The 24,980-nt window shown below is 43.5% G+C and overlaps 1 protein-coding gene across 1 annotated transcript in view; it reads left to right on the plus strand.

Annotated features, from left to right (window-relative positions):
- Positions 1 to 680: 680 nt before the first annotated feature.
- Positions 681 to 24,980, plus strand: part of Chchd3 (coiled-coil-helix-coiled-coil-helix domain containing 3) — a 261,113-nt gene continuing 236,813 nt past the window's right edge. Inside the window, exons 1-2 of the mRNA XM_051151761.1 lie at positions 681 to 914; positions 12,759 to 12,846. Of these exons, the coding sequence (XP_051007718.1) occupies positions 834 to 914; positions 12,759 to 12,846 (169 nt within the window). The 5' untranslated portion in view covers positions 681 to 833. The remainder of the gene's footprint in view (positions 915 to 12,758; positions 12,847 to 24,980) is intronic.

Below are 24,980 nucleotides of genomic sequence, written 5' to 3' on the forward strand. Positions count from 1 at the left end.
TGACCTAAGGAACGTAAGGGAAGGATAAGACACCCACGCGGGGAGCAGAGTTCTGTCTGTACGATTGGTGTAAACCATTTTTTCCTCCTGTGTATCTTCGTATGCAGATTTGAAAGCCCTAACACTAAAAGTTGCACTTCACACAGACTAACAACTATATGGATCATAAGATAGGAACAATAAACGTAGTCTCTGCACCTTAAAGTTTAAGACTAAAGGGCGACATAAGTTTAGTGTCAGAGGTTTGTGAATCGGAATAAAAAAATTGCTTATTTAGAGGATATCTAGCTTTGAGTTATTTGGAGAGCCTGTGTATACTTAATTGACCTAGGTTTCTAGAGTAAACTGCAAACCACACTGGTTGGGTGAACAAACTTCCTTAAAAGTAGACCAGTTAGAGGCCTCCAGGGCCGTCAAGACTACAACTCCCAGAATGCTCTGCTCATTTGCAAGCGAGGGAGTAAGAACCGCCACAGTACGCTTCACGCCAGCTCAAGACTACAATTCCCACGACTCTCAGAGGCTCTGGAAACCCTGTTAAGCACCACCTGTTGCCATAGCATCCGGGTCCCTATCCACCAATCCTGGTGCACCTTCCGAGAAGAGGCGGACAGCTTACTTTCTTGGGCCAACCGGAGACGGTTTACTTCTGGCACGTGACCGGAGGAGGCGGGATCTTGGGGCCGGCGCCTTCTCCTTGCTTCTTGGGGTCGTGGCCTTGCTCCTGCTGGGCAAGGGAAGCGTCCCGGGCTTTCGCGCGCAGGTGTGCGCGCGTGGGTCCTGACGTGCTCGTGGGTCCACGCTCTGACTCTGCGGGGACAGAAGCAGGAGCCATGGGCGGGACAGCCAGCACCCGCCGGGTCACCTTCGAGGCGGACGAGAACGAGAACATCACGGTGGTGAAGGGCATCCGGGTGAGTGCCGTGGGCGGGCGGAGGGCAGCCCTTGAACTCGGACCCCCCAACGCTGAGACGCGCCCGGGACCTCTGCACCTGCTTTTTCCGCTCGCCGGCTGCCCTGCTGTCCCGCTAGAAGTCTGGGTCTCTGGGAAGAAGCCTGTAGTTTCAAGACTCGGAACATCCATTCAGAGAAAGTTCTTGGTTGTGTGCCAGGCGCCGGGCACCGTGCTGGGACAAGTGGGGGTGCCGGGTCACCACTGCCGTCCTTGCTCACTTACTTGCAGGACTTAACTGAAACTCTTGCCTCGCTGTGCTTTCTGTGCGGTACCCGATCCCTGCTTTTTCCACGCACATCTCTCAGGGTGAATTGGCGTTTTAAGGATTACTCTTAGTTGTGTCTGCCATTCCGTGCCCCTCTTCTGGTGTCACCCTTTCCCCCAGCACAGATATACCCAATGCATTCAAGTCATTCCTGGCCCTGCTGGCCAGCTTCTGGCTTGTGACTCCTGAAAATACCGTTTTCCCAGGTGGCTCTCCTGTGGTTCATTAGCCCAAGTTTTGAACCAGACCCAGTTACTACAGGCCTACTTCTGCCTGCCTGGTAGCGGGGGAGGTCGCTTTGCTGTTCTTCAAGGTTGGTGGAACTAAGGCAGTCAGTTCTGAGCGATATGTTGTAGGGACTTCTTAAATACCCCTTGCGTGTACTTGATACATGTACTGAAAACTTGAATTTCCTCTAGGGTGTCAGTGTACGGGCACTAACTTCATAACCCTCTCCTCTGCCCCTGACTTTGGAGCATCATGGGAAGTACACGTACGTGTACCTGGTAAATAAAGCACTGTGGCTTCAGAAGGTTTTGGAGTACTTCATATTTTCCGTCTACTGTTTTTACACAACTACTGTTAATCAATTAACTATGTAAGATACCGTTTAACATTTCTTATAAGGAAATAAACATTTAAAAACATTCCAAGTGTTTGAAAACTTTTTCCTCCTAAATTTGGTACTTTGAAAAGAACTTATTAAAGTTTTTCTTGATAGAAACTCCAGACTGTTGAACTGTGTTTTTGAGTCGGTGACCAGCAGTGCTCACTCTACTAATTAGTGCTAGGACTATGAGGCCGAATTCTTTGCGATGCTGTCGTTTGGTTAGTACTCTTTGTAGTACTACGAACTTGAGGTTTATACAGAGATGGCACAAAAGAAAGTTGTCTCGGGGCTTTGAATGTTCCACACTAGAGAGTGAAAACATTAAAAAAAAAAAAAAAAAAAAGTAAATTTCAAGTGAGAAGATTTTGTTTAGAAAAATGCATTAGGAACATGTCCTCATGTATAGAAATGGCAACAACACAGGACAAATTGAAAGAGAGTTTGGCTACCGTACAGAGATTTAAATAGAATATCAGATAATTTAGAGTGATAGGCTTGGAAGTAGGGACGTGTATTCCATCCAAGTGGGGAGATTGTTATAAGGAACTTTTGTGAACGTTTTTGTTTAACTGTGTGGCCTCCATTCCCAGATACATTTTATCTCCACTGTTACAGTCCAGGAGCAGGCAGGGTCATTTGATTTGTATGTAGCTATTCTGCAAATGCCCTTGGCCAGCTTCTCCTTTGCCTCCTGTCTTTTCCAGGGGTGGTCTGTCATCTCCTTGGGCAGTGCTCAACTTTCCCTCCTTCAGGCTGGTGGAGCTGAGCTTGTCTTGCACATCTCCCGTCTTTTCCAGCCCTGAAGTTGTGTGAGCTTCTTGCCACCGTCTGTTTTCTGAGAACAAAATAAGGCCTGTTGCAGTTCTGATGTTTTTTGTTTTGTTTTTTCCTGAAACTGGTATGCTGTTGAATTGTGAGGACTTAGAAGTCATTTTGGGTTCCTTGAGGTCATGGATAGGAGAATGCCAACTTGGAATTAAGCCGACTTGTTTAATTATTCTGTTGGACAAGTCACTTCTGATGACACATTCTTATCCGTAAAGTGGAATGTTATCACTTTCTTTCTTTATAAGAGGACAAGGTGTATAAAACACCTGATGAATTGTAGAGTTTTAGTTGTTGTTGTTGTTATTATTATTATTATTATTAATTATTTGAGGTGCTGGGAATTGAACTTAGGCCCTCCCGTGTGCTAGACAAGCATTCTACCGTTGAGCTATATTTCCAGCCTGCTTTGTCAACTTATAAATAAAAAGTAGTCATTATTATGATAGGGTTCCTTTCACATTTAATACTTTAAAGTTCTCTGAAAGTGCATTGAAGTCAGACAGACCTGGGTTCAGATCTTTGTGGGATTTAGGATAGCTCATAGCATGGGCAAGTCATTTCCCTTTCTGGTGTTTCTGTGTAACTGCATACTAATGAGAATGTCACACATGTATGTAACTGGTCTTGTGTCCAGGGCTTTGTCAGTGTTTGCACTTAACAGTTGTAGCTTGGAGTTCCTCAGGAGAGCTGAAGCTTAAACATAGTGACCCCAAAATAACTAAATAGGAGAGCATGTTGCACCCCAGCGATAGACCCTCCCAGGGCCGACTGAGGCCTGAGGTCATCCATTCCCTGTGTGAGTCTTGGAAATCTCCTAGCAGAAGACGCTCAAACTTCAGTTATGGATTTTATGAGGTGATGCAACCTGGCTGAAGAAAGCTTTGCCAATTTTGATCGTTTTATAATGCTAGGATCATCAGTTGAGAAAAATAAGAGCATACCAGTAATTCAGTCTACACTGCGGGGAAGCCAGTTTGTTCTTTTCCGTTGATGAGGACAGCACTTTCATCTTCAGCCTAGTGTAGAAAGAGTAGCGTCGAGCGAGCAAGAGAAAACTCACTGAACATGCTGTGTTTACTACTAGATCGTGAGTCTCCATGTTTTTCTTGAGGTGCTTATAGCTTGTACTTAATGGACCTGCAGCTTGAAACAAGGTCGTTTCCAGTTCCTTCTTGTTGGCAGGCACTACTTTTCCTGGCGTTATATATGCTCTTGCTTTTTCCTGTATTCTGAGCAGTTGCTAGTGTTTTTCTGCCCTCTGTAAAATAGCCTGTATTCTTACAGCTGGTTTCAATTTTGCATATGGAACTACTCATATGGGCTGAATGAGGGATTACCCTCTTGCCTTGTACTCTCTCTAAGTCTCAAATACATTTTCTAATGGTAGAAAAACAAAACACTTTTATTACTCACATCACATGCTTAATAGGACTTTTGTGTCCACCTGCCGGGCCTGCTTAAAAAGGGTGCTCAGAACCTGGTCTTTCATGAATTTATCTAAAACATCAGAGCTGTGAGTGAACTCTTCCAGAGCAAATGTCAACTTCAGTGAGTATCATTTTCTTTTTATTTTTTATTTTTATTTTTTTTATTTTTTTGTGAGTATCATTTTCAAAGTTGTACTTATCATGGATTCTGGCGAGATGATTCTCTGCAGCTGGCCTTGAAGCTGACATCCACGGGAGCCACTCAGTGCTAAGCACACCTCCGTGAAACACCCAGTGCTTTGGCAGATGTTGACTGTTGAGAGCTCCTAAATGGAGAGGTTCCTTAATGTGGGTTGCTATAAAGGGTTCTGCAGAGAGAATTAGCCAGGGTTGTACATTTATTTGGTTAGCCACAGGGACTGTGTGAGTGGTTTAGTTAGCTGATAGAGGATTGGTCCCTTTCTATTTAAGGTCCTGGGCCATCTTAAGATTTCTGGGACTCAGAACACAAGTAACAGGCTAAATGTGAACTGAAAATGATGTGTTTTACAGAAATGAGTCTTTGTGTGTTTCCTGCCACCCCGTTTTTCTTCTGTATATGGGAGTTATGCCTTAAAAAGATAGTTGGGGAGGTGGGCATTGTGGCACAGGCCTGTAATCCCAGCACTCGGGGAGGCAGAGGCAGGTGAATTTCTGTGAGTTCAAGGCCAGCCTGGTCTACAAAGTCAGTCCAGGACAGCCAAGGCTACACAGAGAAACCCTGTCTTGGGGGGAAAAAAGGTATTGGGTAGAAATGACCTGTTCCTACGTGTAGGGAAAACCGAGAAGAGAGAACATTCTGTCAGTGTTCTTCAAATCAATTTGTTAAGAAACATCTGAAGAAAAACTATTAGGGGCTGAAGTTGTGAACTGTTCCGTGTTGTGTGGCTTCCACCTTCACCACGTCAGCAATGACTTGAGTTCCCCTCTCTTTGTTCCTCTCATTCAGCCTCCTGTGTCTGAAAACATAGGGAGTTCTGGGTTGGTGTGGTGGTATGTTTGTGCACATTTTGGATAAGACCAAACAAAGCCTGGTGGAAGAGATAAATGGGATGACTAGTTGATACACATTATGCTCTGTGGAGCCCATGGTGTGAGCAAACGCTAGCCAAGCTCTGCTTGCCCGAGTGTCTTTGAGTAGGGTGGGTAGGCAAGGCTAGCGGATTCTGTTAACAGGCCAGCTTGTCTGACCGCCCTTTATTAGAATTGTGGTTCTTCTGACATATGGGCCACTGTGAATTTTGTAAGGTATGGACTCTGCCCCAGCAATGCAGGGAGCACACAGACTTGTGTACATTGAATTCATCCATGGACTCTAAAGTCCAGGGCTTCTTTTGTAGCATCAATATGTGTATTTGGATGGAGATTGCTGAGGCAGCCGGAAGGCAGGGGTAGCAGATGAAGGTCAGCAAGTGGGAAAAGGCTCTTCTAATGGAAGGGCCCTCTCTAAGGACAGTGTGTTTCCTGGAGAGCTGCCTCTTACTGAGGCTGCTTGTCCAGCACTTCCTGAAGCTTATGTTGGACCTGTGACTTCTCCCTCTACCCAGCTTTGGGTTAGTGTTCATCACAGAGAAGAGCTGAGGTGTCTACGACATTGGTTGTGTGCACCACTGTGGCCCGCATCTTTCAATCTTATCTGCTGCCTCACAAGTTAGCGCCTCTTTTCCCAGAGGAGACCAGGTGAGACCTGGGATTACAGCTGAGCCTGTGGAGCATGCTGCTGTGTTCTATAGCCAGGGACAGGTAATTGTGCACAAGTTCAGGAGAATTGCAGCCTCAGGCTCTCACTGCCACCAGTGCAGCTCAAAGATGTAAGAATTCAGCTGTGGAAGAACAAGTGAAGGGTGACTCCAAATCAGCCAGCCCTGCAACATGCAGAGTTATCAGCTGCAGTGTGCTTATCATGAATTCTTTGGATGACATGTACATAGGCTTGACTACATGTGACTAGAACTTACATTGGAAGATGTTTTGGTTGATATTAATTAAGTAGCAAATATGGAGGTATCAGAGAAACCACAAAAGTGGCAAAAGGTTGACAAATACTCACTGCTGGGTTGAAAGACATAGTCTACTTCTATGTCCCAAAAAGCATAGGGAGAGAAAACCCAACACCTAATGCCAGTGACTCTCAACCCTGGGCCGAGAACCATTTGGAGGTCGAATGATCCCTTCACAGGCTTCACCTAAGACCGTCAGAAAACACACACACACACACACACACACACACACACACACACACATTATGATTCATAACAGTAGCAAAATTACACTTAGGAAGTAGCAATGAAAATAATTTTATGGTTGTGGTCACCCCAACAGGAAGAACTCTATTAAAGGGTCACAGTGTTAGGAAGGTTGAGAACCACTGTCTAACACACTCCTGCTAGGATCTATACAGATGCTGGCACGAACTCCAGACCTCATCCTCAGTGCCTTGTGGAGAAGGAGCTCTGTGTTAACACCCAGGTAGTGAGAGTGAACCAGGCGAAACAAATCTGTGACTGTGACTATATGAATAACCAGCTAGTTGGTGGCCTAGATACTGTAGTCCTCACATACCCAGGGACCAAAACTTTGACTTCCCAGACAAGGGAGGTGAGGTGGCTGTCCTCTTTTCTGAGCCAGCGCTTTCAGTTTGAAGGGTGACACTTTGAGCCTGCTTCAGGGATTGAAAGGACTTTTTGGAGTTTCTGTATTTAAAGTAGTCAGTATACATTTTGAAGAGAAGTGGATGGTGTATTTAAAAAACAAACACAGATCAGGGTTTATAGCTGACACTTGAGTTTTAGCTAACATTGCTGACCAGTTATAGCTGTACATAATTTTAATGTGCAGCTCTTTGATTTTTGGGTTGAAATACAGAAATTGTAAAAGTTAATGCTTTTATATTACATCATTAAACTGTAAAATTTTTTACATTTTTATATAAACTGATAAGCTTTATATAATGGCTTATGTGTATGCTGTTTTGGATGTATAATATAATACATGAATTTTGTAGTATTTGTGGTAATGGTAATATGTAATATATAGTGGTTTATTTCTTATTTATTTATTTATTTTTAGTTGGTGAAGATGAAACCAAGGAACTTGTGTGTGCTAGGCAAGTGTTCCATCATTGAGCTCTGGCCCCAGCAGTACAGAGTTATGTAGAATATATTGTAACATTAATACAGTGTTATGAAATATATGGTGTGCACGAGTTAAATGTATTATATATCATTTAATATACTATATGTCACTTAAATGTAATATGTATCATTTAAAATAGCTCTAAGCTTTAGAAAGGAAGGCTCATTTCCTTTTGGTGTGTAAAAGTAATTTTTTTCCTGGCTTAATTGTTGTCTCAAAGGCTTACTACCTCCTTTTGCTGTTCTAGGCTTAGTCCTGGAAGCTTCTAGCCTCTATATAATCTACCTAGGCCTAGAATGTTTTCAGCCTCTGAGAGTTACTGCTTAATGAGCTCACCCTCACTTGTTCTCTCTGAGCTCTGGGCTGGCTGGTTCAACTCAGCTGTTCTGGCTCAAATTCCTTTCCCAGCTTCTCTAGGCCCAGAATTGCTCTGCTTGGCCTAAAACTAAATCAGCAATCTGCTTTAATCTTCTGGCTTCTTCTCATTTTCTGGCTCAATCTGTCTTTACCTGAGTTCTCTTTCTGTAACCCATCTCTTTATTACTATCCTGGTAAAACTGCCTCCTCTCTCTGAAAAACTGCCTCTTAAGTAGCTTCCCTTTCCTCTCTCTTCTGTTTTCTCTAATTTGTCACCTTTTCTGCCACTCAGACATCATTTTCAAACATGGGTGCTTCCTTCTACAAACTTAACTTTACCTTCATTTGGGATTAAAGGCATGCACCACCACCCCTGGACCTAAGCTTTTCTTACCTGGTACTTGCTCTGTACTAGACTGGCCTTGAACTCAGATCTGTTGCCTCTGTCTCCTGGATTAAAGGCATGTTTGTATTCCTGCTGGGTCACACAGACCTAGAAGGTCTTTGGATGCGATCTCTTGCCAGAACAGCCATGTTCTGAATTAACATTCCTCTACATTGGTGTGCTTTTTACTGTATTTGGGGAGATAGGTGGGGTATATTGCTTACAGAGCATGTGACTACAGGTTGGGGCAGCCACTGCTGGTCTTAACTGGATTTTGCTCAGGGTCACCTGGGAATGCAGAGGGTTGGAGTCAGTGTTAACAAAGCTTTTCTTTCTTTCTTTCTTCCTTCCTTTCTTTCTTTCTTTCTTTCTTTCTTTCTTTCCTTCCTTCTTGTCAGCTTTGTAGACGAATTTCAAAAGGATATCCAGCAGCTGCTGTCAGAAGGTGCAAAGCCAGACTTTGGGTGCTTGCCTGACCCCCCAGTACATGTGAGGTAAAGGCAGATAGATCAGGAGTTCAAGATCAGTCTCAACTACATAGTGAGTTTGAGTCTAATCTGGGCTACTTCAGACCCTGTCTCAAAACACAAAACAAGCAAGCAGGCAAACATATAAAAAAAATGTAGCTAGGGCTGCTGGGGATGTAGCCCCGAGGTAGCCTTGGGGCTCAGGATTCAACCCCTAGAATCACAAAACAAAACAAAACAACAAGAAAAGATGGAGCTGGCCCTAGTGCCTCAGGGTACAGAGCCTCTTGGTATGCTGCTTTCTTAGTTTGACTGGTCTTCTAGGATGGGCAATGATGGCCTTTCTCTGTAAAGAGCACAGTTCTGAGCTGCTTTCCCCTTCTCAGCTCACATTTACTTCCTTGGGCTCTGAGACGGAAGTGCCTGTTAAGGCTTAGAAGGTTAACACAGGGTCCTGGGGCCTTTATTTGGTACTTGGTGTATGGAACGTTTGTTGAATGAGTGACTCAGTGATGTCCAGCTCAGTGTCATGGAAAGAAGAGGTACTCAGTCTCGGGAGTGTTTGTATTGGGAACAGTGGGCACAAGGAGCCGCAGCTCTGCCAGGCAGACACGGGTGCATGGAATGCACAGTTAGTGTGCTGAGTGATTGCTTTTGGATGTTCAGACCAGATCTTGAAACCCCACCTTAAGGGGTGTGGAGGGAAGGCATTGGTGGCAGAAACAACAACACAGCCACATACGGTTGTGGAACCTATGGGTGTGAAGTGTAAAGGGAGAAATCAGATGGTAAGGTTGGAGAATTAGCTACCACCAAATGAGAAGTGAGATGAGGGAAGAAATAACAATTCGTTTGAATGTTGGGTTGGAGGAAGTCGTGGCTAAGAAGTCTTAAAGGCAAGCCCTATTTCTGATTTGGGATTCTGGATGGGGGTAGTTTGACATGTTCTACTCTGGCTTTCAGGGGGCTGGGGTTTAGAATTCATGAATTTATCAACAGCACTTAAGGGCTTGGGTGGATGTGGTGGCAAGTGCCTGTCGTCCTGCACTAGGGAGACCGAGGAAGGAAAATCCAATTATTGGCTGAGAATACGAAGATCAGATGGGGTGATAAGACAGTATGGCCAAAGAAGAGAGTGAAGTCCTGCAGCCCTGAGGCCAGGCAGCAGAGGCGAGTGAAGCCTGGCGGAGAAATAAGACTTGGCTAGAGCGTTCTGAAGTGTGGTGCAGTAAGAGGTCAGAAGGGCACTGGATTCCTGAAGAGGGCAGTGATGATAGAGTGGGGTTAGGGAAGAGAGGGACGCCATATATATGGCTAAGGTGCTTTACGAATGCCTGTCAGTTTCTGTAAGTACGAGCATAAAGGATTGCCATGATGCTTGTGTATAGGTGTCCTGAGGGTGAAGGCCAGGTAGAGCCTCCTCAGCACGGAGGAGCATTGGTATTGGGGGTGGTCGAATGTGTTTTGATGCTAATTACTGCTTGCTGTCTGTGACCCACCTTTAGCTTAATAAAAAGCCATCCCACCTGGGCAGGGCAAAGGAGATAGGTGGGGATAGGAGAGAGGAATTCTGGGAAAAAGAAGAAATGAGCACCTCAAGGAGAAAGTGAAGAGAGGAAGGCCACCATGGGTTAGCTGGAGGAGAAGCACATGGCCAGTGGCGTGGATGGAGAATCCCGCCCAGATGAAGAACACCAGCAAGTGTTTGGGATTATGGATGGGAGGTAGCTTGATAGAAGTTATTAGAAACAGATGGCATGGGACTGAGACATGGATCTCATGCCTGCCCCACTACGGGAGGTAGTTTAGAGGATTGATATCTGTCCTGCCCCAGGTTAAGTAAGGCTATTTTAAAATATAACAAGTGTCTGTGTCTTGATTGATTCCTAGCCGGGCCTACTGATAGTACATGTGATTTTAAAACAATACATTACGCTCTTCCTGGAGCTGGAATCTGCGGGTCCTCCTTGACCTCTGTTTTGCTACCTCCTCTTAGCAGAGATCACGTGCGATACTCAGGAGGGACGTTTGATACTGACCTTGAAGCCTGGGCTTGCTGAGTTGGAGCCCCAGCTTCACTGCTGGGGGACTGTGTGGTCTGGGGCCTGGTGTTTGTCCGGCAGTACTTTTTTTTTCTCACTTATATTATACATATGAGATAATGTAAATATTTAGCACATGGGCTTGTTAAGGATTGGGTGAGTAAAGCACTAGGGTATTGATGACAAGTAATAAGCACGAAGTCCATGTTAGCAGTGTTGACGACATGTATTATTTTTGCCACAGTTGTTCCATACATCCCAGATTGGCTTTGAGCTCTTACTCCTCCTGTGCCTGCTTCCATGGTGCAGGGGTTTCGGGCATGTGCTACCATGCAAGGCCCAGCGCATCTTTTGAATGTTACCTATTGTATTACCGAAGTAGCACCCCCCACCCCCAGCAACTTCATTGTAAAACAATTTACATCCCTGGAAATAAAATAACCATGTTATACAGTAACTTTTCAGGACATTTTCACAATTTGAGAAAGGTCTTGAGTCCTTTCACAGTTAATTCTTACTTCACCTCTGCTCTAGGAAACTTTGCTTATTGATGCTTTACAGATAGAATTGCCGTTTCTGGGTGTTTCACGTAAATAGACTCAACACAGCCAAACATTGACCTACAACTGTAATCCCAGCACCTGGGAGGTAGATGCAGATTTGAGGCTAACCTGGGCTACATAGTGAGACACGTATCTTAAAACAAAAAGAAGTGATTCTGCAGTATGTGCTCTTTGATGTTTGGTCCTTTCCATTTAGCTTAGTGATGTTTGGGCTCATAGATACTGTAGCTTTTACTGCAATTTCATTCCTCTTTGTTACTGAATGTATTCTATTCTGCGGATACATAATGTTTTGTTTATCTGTTCACCAGTAAATAGCCTTGGTTTGTTTCCACTCTTGCTGTTGTGCATAATGCCTCTATGCACACTCTGTGCTAGGCTTTGTGTGCACATATGCTCAATAGCTTCTTAATTGGTCCCTTGCTCTCCTCCAGGGTCCTCCTTCCGCTTCAGTCTGTTGTCTTCACTGTAGCCAGAATGATCTCTGAAATGTAAAACTGATTTTGTTATTACTCTGCCCTAAAACTTAGTTTACTAATCTCAAACTTTGTTTCCTAAGAGTTTTAAAATCCCAAATAGCCACCTTTTTCTACACCTTCTCTTTTATCTCTTTGTTCATTCGTTCATTCGTTCATTCATTTACAGGGCTCTTGAGTCATTCATTCACTTACAGGGCTGTTGAGTCTGGGGATACAGTGATGGGACATCAAAACCTTGCTCTTCTGTCATCTTTTTTCTGTAGTGGGAAAGGCAGAGAGGAAACAACAGTGTCAGACATTGGTAAGCACTGTCAAGAAAACACAAAAGGATAATGCATAGTGACATGGCTGGTGACTCAACTCTACAGGCTGGAATGTTCCTCAGAGTCTTTGATTTGTGCACTTGGCGGTCTAGTGTTGGCACCCTGTTTCCCATCTACACTTAATATAGTTCTTTGCTCTGTTGCTTTCACTTCCTGAGATCTCTTCATCCTTACCCACGAGTCTTCCTTGCCTCTCCACTAGTCCCATGTCCACAGCTTGGCTGGATGCACCACCCATCCCATTCCTACAAGCTTGTGTTACAGGCTGGCAAAGTCTGGTAGTACCCTTTATGACACACTAAAATGCCTTGGTTCTTTATTCCGCTTCTCTCTTAGCAGCTTTATGGTTTTGAGTCCTCCTAAATCTAGTTTTTTTCTTGGTACAGAGTTAGTGCTGAATAAAAGCTATCGAAAGCGATTGTGTGTTCTTAGCCTTGAACAGGAGGGAAGGAGGTAGGAAGGACAGGAGGAAGGACAGGAGGTGAGAGAGAGAGGGAAGGAGAGCTGTGGTCTGTTAACATACATATGTACATGTGTACATACATACATAATTACATAATACTAAATAGTTACTGAATGAATACAGATGGAGTTCTGGTGCTTGATATTTTCTCTGAGATTATAATTTAGCTCACAGCACAAACCAAGAAACATTTGGAATAAGCACTTAGTAGTACAGTAGAAGAAATAAAGGAGTAGTGCTGTGGTGCGTGGCTTGGCATTTTACAACTGTCCTTGCTTATGTAAGGTTACAGCTGTTTGTGCGAGTCTAACTGTGTAGCCATTTCTTGTGCAGAAGGATGCGGATGTGGGTTTCTTGGATGCTGGGTGCACTGTCTTTTGATTTTGTCTCATCAGTTTCATTCTGATGTTCCCTTTTCAGCTTTCAGAGAATGTGATCGACCGGATGAAGGAGTCCTCTCCAGCTGGCTCTAAGTCGCAGCGATATTCCAGTATTTATGGTGCTTCAGGTATGGTGGCATTCTTATTTTAGGGGCTTTCATTAAAAACCCTAAGTAGGGACAGTTGATTCAGTAGTCAAACTCACTGCCCTCTGTCTTGTGATATTTGGACGTTCAGCTTCTTAGGGGATGTTAGACATCAGTGTCAGGGCTTACTTTAAAATGTTTGGCTCTTATTTCAAGCAAAATTGGGAACTTTTGTTTTTCTCATCCAACTCCTAAACCCTTTGCTAAGCTTCAGAATGCAATTTCACACTTTTTTTTTTTTTTTAATGAAATGGTTTGATAGTAGGAATATTGGGGATTAAGGAGTAAATACTTATTTTTTTAAGAATAACCCTGAAATTAGAAAGTATCCATTTACTGCTTCCAAGTTGTTAAATATCTCAAATGATTTTATTTTCTATTTTTTTAAGCATTTACAAAAGATTTAGTTTATCACAGTCTGACCTAGTTAATGTGAAAATATTGTTAAATGGAGTCCATAGAAAAATTGTATGCTTCATCCATAGGTCTTCCTGGGTGAGAAAGAGCTAAAGAGACCCAATTCTTTTTCTCTTCCCTCACCTTCCTCTAGCTCCACCCCTGTGCTGGTCCAACAAGTATTTACTGGCACCTGCTGTATGTGCAGCACTTCTCCTTTTCTCACCTGGAGATAGAACCCAGCTTATGTTTCCTAGGCAAGTGCTCTACCCTGGGCCACATCCCTACCGCTTTCCCGCTCTGTTCTTAATGCTGCCCAAATAACGACTGGACATGCTGTTGATTGTGAAATGGCGGGCAATATGGGAGTGATGGCTTTTGGGCCAAGAGTTTTTGGAGTTTTTTTGAAAGGTGCTTATTTGGCTGCAGGTTATAAATGTGAGAAAGCTGAGCTGTTGTGCACATGCCACTCTCTGGAGGGATTGGGGGGGCTCTTGTGACCCTCGAGCTGACCATTAAGATGCCAACATACTTTGAGCTTCTGACACCACACTTAATCGGGAACAGTTTTTGTCTTTTCAGAATATCTTGTTGAGTAGGAGCATTGAGCCGTCTTCACGTTTAATGGATGCAGATGAAAGGCAAGCACACATCCAACTTAACACAGCCCATAAAACCTGCCCATTCTTTACAGACCTGCTGTTTTCCCCATCTTTTTCAGGAAAGAGAAGATAGTCAAAACCCTGAGTGGAGCTGCATTTTGTTGTTGTTGTTGTTGTTGTTTTGTTTTTCCTTTATTCTTTACATCCAGCCAGTATCTGATCTTGTCAACACTATGTCTAAAATGTATTTGAAGGTATCTTTCTGGCCTATCTCTACTGCTACAGTCCAGATTGTATTATCTTTTACTATCTCTGCATAGACCCCAGTGCTGTGCTGTTTACATAGTGGTCTTCATGTTTCCATGAGACATGCCAGTCAGTTCATGTGATGGTTCAGGCGCATCTCTGTAGGGTGTGATCTGACCATCTGACCCATGGCTCGAGTGTGTGTATCTTGGCCGACTGTGACCTCTGCAGGCACCAGGACTGGCTTCTGCTTACCTTTCAGTATTACTCCTATCATTTATCTCTCACTCTCTTGCTCTGTTCCTCTCTATGATTAACTCATGGCCGCTGTCCTTGTCTGCTCATGGGGAAGTTCTCAGCTCGAGGGTAAAGGCTGCATCTTGGTGCATGCTTCTTATTAACTGTTGAATTAAGCTAGGAAAAATTCCATTACATATTTTGTTCATTCTTGGATCTAATTCTATAAATCTAGGCAACATTTACTGAATGCCTGCATTACAAATAATGAAGCTTTTGGAATTATTTCAAAGAGTTTAGATTTTGTGCAGATATACCTACATGCTAATAAGACTGTAAGGAAGGTAGAGACAGACATTCAGAAACCAACAAACCCTAGAAGATGTTGAAATTAATTTTAAATATTTTGGCTTAGGAATGAATTTTGACTTATGAATTAATTTTTCATTTAGAACCTGTTTTAAAATTGGATTGGTTCTACTTTGTTAAGGCAAACAGTGATGAAATAATGATGGAATGATGAGTAAGAAATGGTGTGTATACGGTAGGAGTTGTGCTAAGTCTTTTATCTCTTACCTGATCTTATTCTTAAAATCCGCTAGGAAAGGAACTGTTACTAATGCACTTTATGCAGAAGGACGCTGAGGCACACAGTGATTAATTATTTTGCCGAGAGTCACACAGCTGGTGAGCAGCGGAGCTGAGAGTTGGCCCACCCATGTGACTCCAGAGTAAATGCCACTCTTTTATGACAGTTTGCATGACCTCCTATGTCATTTGTAGAGGAGCCGTGAGGGAAATGGGTGGGAAAGCAGGCGCTGCCTTAGGTGTTCTGCTGGGCTCGGGAGAGAACCGTTTCTTTCTGAATGCTTTTGTTCCTCATGTCCCTGTACTGAGTCTCCTTCTGTAATGAGCTGAAGGAATGAAAATGGTTTCCTTCTAGAATTGGCCTTTTTTAGGTGTGTGTGCACAGTGCACATTGTGTTTCATAGTGGGTGTGTGGAGATCAGAGGACAGCACTGTGGACCTGATTCTTTCCTTCCTCCTTCACTTGGGTTCCGGGGATTGAACTCAGGTTGCCAGGCTTGCATGGCAAGTACCTTTATCTGCTGAGCCATCTTGCTGGCCCCTGGGGTTGGTTTCTTTTTTTGTTTTGTTTTGTTTTGTTTTTGTTTTTGTTTTTCGAGACAGGGTTTCTCTGTGTAGCCTTGGCCATCCTAGACTCACTTTGTAGACCAGGCTGGCCTCGAACTCACAGCGATCCGCCTGCCTCTGCCTCCCGAGTGCTGGGATTAAAGGCGTAAAACTGAGAAACGTTGAGAGAGGTAAGGTTGACCTGCTGACTTCTGGGAGAGCCAGACTACAGGATGTGGTCCATGCTCAGCTCTGACCACCCTGGGCGCTGAAGACTTAGAATACTACCTTGTGAGTGGGTCATCAGACTAGACTTGTTCTCACTGAAGAGTAGCCACCAGTTACCTTTGGCCATTAAAAATTACATAACAACTAATTTAAAGTCAATACAATGGAAGTGTGTTTCTCACATGCACTGGCCACATTTCAGGGTCACTAATCAACTGCGTGTGGCTAGTGACTGTCATGCTGGGTGATGCAGGTATAGACTGCTTCCAGTCGGCAGGAAGCTCTACTCTGTGGTTTGAGCCTGGGCCTGACCAGTGCTGGGCATTGTGAGTTTCCTCAGGTGCGCTAACGGCGTGCCTGGCTGTGTGGCCAGACGGTTCTGTGTGTGGCTTTGACTCTCTACTCTTTTCCACATTACTCATTCTACTCACTATGGAGGCTCTGGGAACAGCCCTGGAGGTGTTCTTGGCCACAGCTTCCCAGTGGGTGTGTTAAGGAACCTGGAGTGTTGGCTCCTCATGCTTGGAACACTTGGATCACTTGGCTGGAACCATGATAGGAAAAAAGACGTAGTAAGATCTAGTAAGTGTGGTTTTCTCACTCCAGCCTAAGCCAGGAGGAGAGCTAACACTGGCATGGTACTTCGAAGTGATCTTGCCGTTACGTGAAGCAAACAATTAGACCATGATTGTTTAAATTAACACACACTAGTTCTTAAAATTTTTAAAATATGTTGATAAAAGTTCTAGCCTCAAAACTTACATTCTCGTCTGAGTTTCTCGTTGGGCTTTTGTCAGTGCTCAGTGACAGAGCTCTTATGAGGCATTACTCTGCTGTGTGATGAAATAATTTTTCTAGTCTACAAAAGTTTATTGATGAAAATGTCACCAGCTTTTTCTACATTTTTCAGTGTCAAGTAAATTATATATTAAATGTGAGCTGAATTTTTAATATTTATTAAAATGCTTTCTTTCTCCCAGGACTTTTTCATACTAGCCCTAGGCTATTCACATGTGTGAATATAGGGCAGTGTATTTGATGAACTGAGAACCGTAGGATTTCTGAATATAAGAGCTAAGATTTGTCATATGTATATGCATCCATTTATGTATATATTTATATATAATTGGAGAATATAATTTATACTCTACAAATTAGGTGTTTTTTGTTTTTTTTTTTAAGGCTGAAACTTTTTCTTTTCTGAGAAACCTTGAACCAGATCAGTGATTCGTTGCAATAAGTATTTGCATGTAAAGCTGTTTGGGCAAAATAATACACTGTGTGACACACAGCAGATTGCGGTGCCACTTTAATAAATGCATGTGCTGAAAAGAACTTAACTGTGTCCTTGCTGCTTGGGATTCTTTGCTGCATATCACAACTATGTGAACTTGATTTTCTCTGACAGAGGGGATGCCATTGTGTGTAGTCACACCCTTTTATGAACATGTGGTTCATGTTCATAAAATCTTTTGATTTTAGAAATCAATTTTGGCTTTTGAACTTTCTTCCCTTCATCTTGATCTTTTAGTTTTGCTGGACAGTTGTGAGGTCAGGCCACTCATGTTTGACCAATCCACCCCTAAGAAACTGTCTCCAAGATCAATATGAAGAAATCAGACAGGAAATGGCATTAAGAGCCTGTTTATTGGTTTCCTAAGCTACTGGCAACCTGATGAAAATGATAAATCCATTGGGGGGGGGAGAGGGGGGGAAGAAGACAAATGAGCTCATTCTTATTATTATCTTCACTGGGCAAGTTTCTCTGTAAATTTCTTGTCATTGTGAAAAATAGGGAAAGATTTGCCGATTTGTGTTAAGTGTGTTGCTGAGATCACTAAGTATTTGGCAGCCTTAACAAATTGCAGGAAACCAATTTGAGCAGGAAATAGCACAGCCCAAACTAAGCAGCCAATTTAGGGAAACAGATTCATCTGTATGTTGTATGTATTTTTCTCCCAGAATATGGCCCTTCTAGTTATTTTTAAGCAGTTCTTGAAGGCTCATTTAGACACAGCACTGAAGGGAAAGTTCAAAGTCAACAAGTCCTGCTTATTCCTTTCACTGTGTTTTCACATCCGAGTGAAGGTGTAGTGTCTTAGGTCTCTCCATCATTCATGTGTGAAACTTTTTGGATGCCAGAATCCTAATCTGTAATTTTGGAATTACTGTAATGGATAATTTGCCTAAGGGTTCCAAAGCATTAAATCTAATTTCTAATGAATATATCTGCCTCCTAAAAGAAGATCTGTAAGCAGTCCATATGCAGTGAGTGTTGAAGAAAACTCATGGTTAGTTCTTTCTGTGAACATGGCGTGGCAGTGATCTTGAACTTCAAAGAACAGTTTGGTCAACTCATATTTAACATGATGCTGGTGTGCGGTGTTTTTGAGCAAGTAAACCAGTATGCAGGTGAGGTAGAGTACACATCCAAGTCTGGAAGGCAGCGTAGGAAGTGAAAGAAGCGGGTCTAAAGTGTGACTTGCCATGAAAAGATGTGGACTTGGGGCAGATTTTGAGGAGAAAGGGATCTGAGGTTTTATTTATTTATTTATTTATTTTACTTTTATTGAATTTCTATGATTTACTTACGTATCACGCACCAAAATCCCTCTCCTGCCCCCCAGTAAAATAAAACAATCAAACAAAAAATCTTGTCACAGAAGCTGTAGTGTATCATGCAGTATAGCCTTTTGTCCACATATGTTTACTTTCAAATGTTCATTGCTACGAGTCATGGGTCTGGTTTGAGGCCTGCACTATCATTACCAGATCCTCACTGGGACTGCTGTCAGATATCCCATTGGTGCTGTGTGTCAAGGAGATTCTTAATCTTCTAGTCTGCAGGTCTGGCTCCTTCATGTGTTCCAGCCGGTCATACATGGGGTAGATGTTGGGGTGAGGTCCACTCAGAGTCCTGGATCAGGGCCCACTCCCTTGTCCTCAGGGCAGGGCCTACTCTCTCGCTCCGTGTCATCCTGTGTCCTCAGGACAGGGTGGGGCCAGCTATCCTGCTCCCATGTCCTCAGGGCAGGAACGGCTCTCCTGCTCCATGGTTATCTTGGCATGGCCAGCTGTTGTCATGGCAGGGCCTGCTCTCCTGTTCCCCTGTCCTCAGGGCAGGGCCGGCCCTCGTGCTCCCATGTCCTCAGGACAGGGCCAGCTTACCTGCTCCTGTGTCCTCAGGGGAGGGCCTGCTCTCCTGCTTCTATGTCATCAGGGCAGGGCCAGCTTTCTTCCTGTGTCCTGAAGGTAGGGCCAGCTCTCAGGCTCCCATGTCCCCAGGGCTGGCTTACCTGCTCCTATGCCCTCAGGGACAGCGCTCCTGTTCTGTGTCCTCAGTGTCAATTCTCTTGCTTCCATGTCCTCAGGGTCAGCTTTCCTGCTCCCGTTCAGTTTGCCAGATTTTGGCTGGCTGTCAAGGCCTGGATGGCCTCCTACTCCTGTGGGTAATGGATCTTGTGGGCCATCAAGCAGGTGGCAAGTGGAGGCCCCTCAAAGTCTTCATAGAGAAGCTTGCAGAAACCATTGATATTGGCCCAGCTCAGCTTCTTCTCCCGTGGTACTTGTAACTCTGTTGATTCGTGCCTCTCGAGTGAGTCTCTGTTGCTCCATCCACCATGGACCCCTACCTAGGTGCTGCCCCTAGTATTCACCTCTGCATGATCCAGCTCAGCATTGAGCATGGCTGCACAGCCGTGAGAGGAAGTCTGTGAGGCCTGTGGTGTGGGTGGTGCAGTCCTTAATCGGGCTCGACTCGCACAGCACCTCCTCTTCGATCGCCATCTTCTTCGCCGGCACTGTGCCTGGCCGCACCCTTAAAGCAGCAAGGGCGGCTGTGGTCCCTGGGAGCTCACCTGAGTGTGGTCCCATGGTCTTGCAGTGGGAGGGCATGGGCGATCCACATGACAGGATTTCTTTCTTTCTGGGAAACACCAGCACTGTGTTTTGGAGCTCTCAGTATGGTTCTTTGGTGGCTGTGCAGTCACTGCTGTTCTGTGGATCAGACACAGTGTGTGATTAACGCCATCTTGGATGACCTCGGCTTGGGTATTTCTAATACATTGAGCTAAGTATTTCCTCCCAATCAGGCCGCTCTCGGGGATGAACATTTCTGTGTAGCTCTGGAACACAATCCTCCTCCTCAGAATGTGTTGGGGACCTCATCTTTTGAACCTGCGCCTGCTGCACGGAGGATTTGAGGATTCTTACTGTGGCAGAGACCCTGTAGAGTCAGTGCACAGAGCAGATTAATTCTGATGAAGCTTCACAGGGCCAAGCCAGTATGTGGAGGCTGGAGAAGTTAAGGAGTTTCATTTTAACTACTGAGGTTCTTGCAGCTCAGAAGTTCTATCTAATTTTAGGATATAAGATTAGAAAATTGCATTAGTTGCTTCTTCCTTCATGTACCTCCAGATGTTAATATTTTTTATTATTAAATGGTTGTATGGTTAAAAATAAAGTGCTGATTTTTCATTGATATTTTTATCCTTAATAAAGAAATCTGTGTGTCAAGAATATGTATATTCTATCATTGCACACAATAAGACCATTTTCCTTTTAAATGTAAAAAATATAAGCATTTAAAAAAATCCTTATTTGGTACTGTAAGGAACAAGAGAAAGACTGAAATGCTGTCTTTAGCTCTGTGAGGTCACGTAGGTTATAACTATGTGGCACCATAGGTTATAACAGATGCGTTTTGAGCAGGTGGAGTGAGATGAGGTTAAGATGGCGTGGTTTGGATGAAAGTGACCCCCATAGGCTCACACATTTGAATGCTTTGTCCCTAGTTGTGGAACTATTTGAGAAAGATTAGGAGGTGTGGCCGCGTAGGAGGGGTGTGCCACTGGAGATGGGCGGTGAGGTTTCCAAAGATCACACCAGAGCAAGTCTCACTTGTTTGCACTGACTGCAACTTGTGCATGAGATATGAACTCTCTGCTGCTGCTCCAGTGTCATGTGGCCTGCCTGCTGCCTCGCTCCTCGCAGTGATGGTCATGGACTGAGCCTCTCAAACTGTAAGCAGCCTCCAATTAAATGCCTTTTTTTATAAGTTGTGTTGTTTCTTCAGAACAAGAAGTGGTGACTAAGACAAACAGTTTCTTGCCAGGGTAAGGAAAGGATGTGTTGAAAACCAGATGGGGAAAGGAAGCCATTTTATGGTCTTTGTAAATATAGTGAGGGCTGGGACCTAGTGACTTGATGGTCAGGCTGCGTGGCTGGGGAGTGGTGACTTTTGGTTCAGTCCTTATCTTCTCCTCTGGACCACTTTCCTTAGTGTCATCTGGTTCATTACTGTTGGCTTTGCGTTTTCTTTTAAGAAACCAGCAAAAGTTTAAAATCAGTTCATCTGAACGTTATAAGAAGGACTTAAGTCTTTTATGCAACAGCTAATCCCTGGCTAGGAAGTTTATATTTCAGGGCAGACTGGGGATAGTGTAAGGGGGTCGTACATGGGACAACTGCAGTGCCAGAGGGAAGGAATTATAGAGCAAAGTTTAGCACGTACTGGAACGCTCACACCCTGCCTTACTGGGATGCTCACACCCTGCCATTAGGAGATTCTACCTAATGATTTCCTGTTAGTGGACTCGTGCTGGCTCTGCTGCTTCTCAGTACATTTTCAGTTGTCCCCACCCAGAGACCACCTCTGTGTAGTTACACTAGTGCTTATAGGTGTCGTGAAGACCAGTGGGACAGAAAGTCCCTGCTTGAGGCTGGCTCACTGAGAAGCTGCAGCAGCATGGGAAGATCTGAGCTGGGGAGAGCCGCAGTTCCTGTGACCCCAGTTAAGTCAGTGCTACTTGCCATGGGATGGTAGGAAAGGGAGCTTTTTAAGAGAACACCTTATTTTTGCTGCAGTAGATTTTAGATACTAACTTTAAAGTGATTTTAAGAATGGACTTTCTCAGAACTGTTTGGTAAAACAACCAAATAAATCATGGATATTGTTAGAGCCAAACATTGTAAAGTAGGAATTTGTAATACTGTGTCAAATGTATAAAATGGAAGACATTGTCTATATAAACTATTCTTTGGGAGTATGGAGAATAAAGACATACCAATATATAGAAAATACTATTTGTGACACATTTTATATGCCAGTTGTAAAATAAACGCCTAATTAACAATCTTACTGCATTTCTTGGAATTTGACAGATTTTATAGGGCATCATTGGGATGGCCCAGATCTCTTAAAATAATCGCCTGAGGGAGCTTCAAATGTACATTTTTCTATTGCATATGGAGATATTCAAAATCAATCCATTGACTTTCCAGCTGTCAGCCAAATAATAGATTATTGTTGTTGATGATGATGTTTTTCCTTTTAAAAACCATTTTATTTCTTCCCCTTTCCCTCCCTGTCTCCCTGCTTCATTCAGTGACACCTGGGTGCTCTGTATTAGGCCTTGTCCCCAGTACTTGGGAGTGGTGACTGGTTTTAAGTTTCCCTTTAAACCTGTTTTGTCCCTAGGGCTACTTGACACTTTGTTGACAGCTGTCACAGTACTGAGGGCCTTGCAAGGCCTTGGGAACCTATGTGGATCATTTCAGAAAGGATCATCAAACTTTCGCAAGGAATGCCTGTGGCATGCTTGAGACGATTTCTTGCCTCCCCTGAGTGGGTGGATAATTGTATTCTAATTAGCCCGCAGCAGATTTGGAGCCTGAAGTTACTGGGTTGCAGGGTAGCATCAATAACACTTTGGTTACTGTAAGGATGGAAGGTGAAAGGTCATCTTGTGGAGGGCGTGGTGAAGTATGTGGTCCCATGGAGCTAGACTGCACTCAGGCTGGTGTCACCTGGGAGTGGTACTGCCCTTGCTCTACGCTTACTTTGGTGCCATCGCTGCTGTCTTGGGGACACCCTGCTCCAGGGACCGCACAATGATGTACATGTGTTAGCTAGAGTCAAGGAGGAAGGGACCTTTCCTTCAGATTGACTCTGGTGGGGATGGATGAGGGTCTTGTCACGCTTGGGATAGTACACATGCTCTTCCAGTTTTAGGTCTCAGCTGTGCAGATCCAAGGACTTGTGTTGAGAGAGGTGCTTGGAATACCGTCTGGAGAAAGTATGGGTTTGAGGCAGGGTTAAGAATAGAGCCTGCTGTGGAGATTTGGGTCGCACTCCTAGTTACTGATTTGGTTTGGAAAGGAAGTAATCATTAGCACAAACTTGCCAGAGTTGGGAAGGGGCTGGAGGAGCGTGTCATTTTTTCACGTTGCTGAGCTCTCAGCTCTTACTGTACTTTGCCTCTTCATAGCTGTTTTGCTTCTGGGATTTTGGTTTAGGTTAGTGTCTTACTAAGTTAGGGTTTCTATAACTGAAGAGACACCGTGACCTGGAAGGATAGATTATCTGCCCATCTCCTGAAACTCCCAGTCTGGCTCTCAGGCTTTGGGCTTCTGGTGTCCTGAGGTCCAGCTGGATGGAAGGCTTACTGCTCAGGCCAGTGTGCAGGAGCTAGGGAGACTGGCTGGCTTCCCTGCATGTTCGACACACAAGTATGCAAATGCAGAATAAACAAATAACTCAGAACTCTGACGATTTGGTGTAGCTAATACGGCTTTCACTCTTGCTTCTTGTCTTGTCTCCTTGCCACATGCTGTACTGTACCAGATTGGTTTTGCTCAGCATTTTATTTTAGTAGGTGCATTTAATTTATCAGCTGTAATTAGTCTTGCTGTTGACATAATGGCTATGTAATGACTTTAAAAAATAAGATAAAAGTATTGATTGCTGTATGCTGTTGTTTTTCAGGATAGACCTGAGGAATGATACAGAAATCAATTACTGAGTTCAGGATCATTTTGATTTAAATCAAAAGTATTAAAGCAGAATTTGATTTCAGCAAGTCCCGAAAACATTTTCATTGGTTTGTCATATCACCAGCTAAGTTATAGATGCTCAATCTTGTCATCTTGTCTCATATTCACAAATTTCCTTTTTTTTTTTTGGGGGGGGTAGGTAATTATATAGCCCTTGCTAGCCTCAAACTTGTTATATAGTGGTGGCTGGTCCTGAACTCCTCATCTTCCTGCCTCAATCTCCCAAGTGTTGGGATTATAGATAAACATAACCAGGTTCAGCTTTAAAGGAATGATTTAACAAAATAGCATTGTTTTAGTGGACTGTGCTCACTAGCCCTCAGCATATTTTCCATGGAACTCACTTGGGCTCCTTGTTTATACTTGAAGCCATTGTGATGGTAGTACCATCAATGGAAGCAAAGTGAGGCTGCCCAGCAGCTTTTGTGTGATTTTTGTGGGACAACAAAGACATACCAAGTACAGTTTGTTTTATGGAGCATGTTGACTTCTTTGGAAATCTTATGAGATTGAAGCCATAATCTGTAATTGTGATATCTTTTAAAGACTTTGCTAAAAATGTTGCTTTAGTATTCCGTCTCAGAGACTTTTGTAGCATGATTATTGTAAGAGTTTGGGAAGTCCTCTTTTTATGATTATTCTTTGACCTTTGGCATACTTTATTAATTGTTTAATAAAAAAGAAAAACAGTGTATAATTAAAAATACTTTTATGAAGCCTGATAAGCATATACATAATAAATTACTTTCTCTAATTATTTTTTCCTTTCCTCTTAAACATAGCTCTACTAACATAGCCTTTATTTAATAACTATATTCACCCTTTAGAAAAAATGACAAAGAAAAACTTAAAAATGGATTTTAAAAATGCTTAGTTTAATTGTTCATTATGGTTTATGTGACTTGGAATTTAAATTTTTTTGAGGTCATATTATATTTTGATTGAAAACTATCCTGTTCTTTCTAGTCAGGTGACATTGAGCTGTCAGAGACCTCCTGGGTACTCAGACCTACAGCATCTTTTCTGATGTACTTTTAGGCTAACTAGTCCCAGGTGCAGAGGACCGTAGATGGAATCATCACCTTGGTTGCTGGTTGTCATGAAATTGATTGTGTCTCAAAAATAGGACCATTGAGGAAAGGAGCCCAAACCTTCAAATGGGAAATAAGAGGCAGTAGTTGAATCACCTGTGCATAGAGAAGTGTGCTGTGTGTTTAGTGTTCAGAGAGCCTTTGCCACCTAATGGTCTTAATAGTGGTGTGATCTTGGGCAGGTTGTGTCATTTTCCTCCAGGGTAAAATGGAGAGGCTAATGCCATTTTCACATGGTTGTCATAGAGACTAAATGGGATAACGTGCAGTTGTTGAAATACAGTAAGGGATCAATAGAAGGCTCTTTCCCCCTTTGTTAGTACAGGAGCCAGGGCTACAGCTTCACTGC

Source organism: Acomys russatus, chromosome 10 (genome assembly GCF_903995435.1).
Source record: "Acomys russatus chromosome 10, mAcoRus1.1, whole genome shotgun sequence".
In the NCBI taxonomy this organism is placed as follows: domain Eukaryota; kingdom Metazoa; phylum Chordata; class Mammalia; order Rodentia; family Muridae; genus Acomys; species Acomys russatus.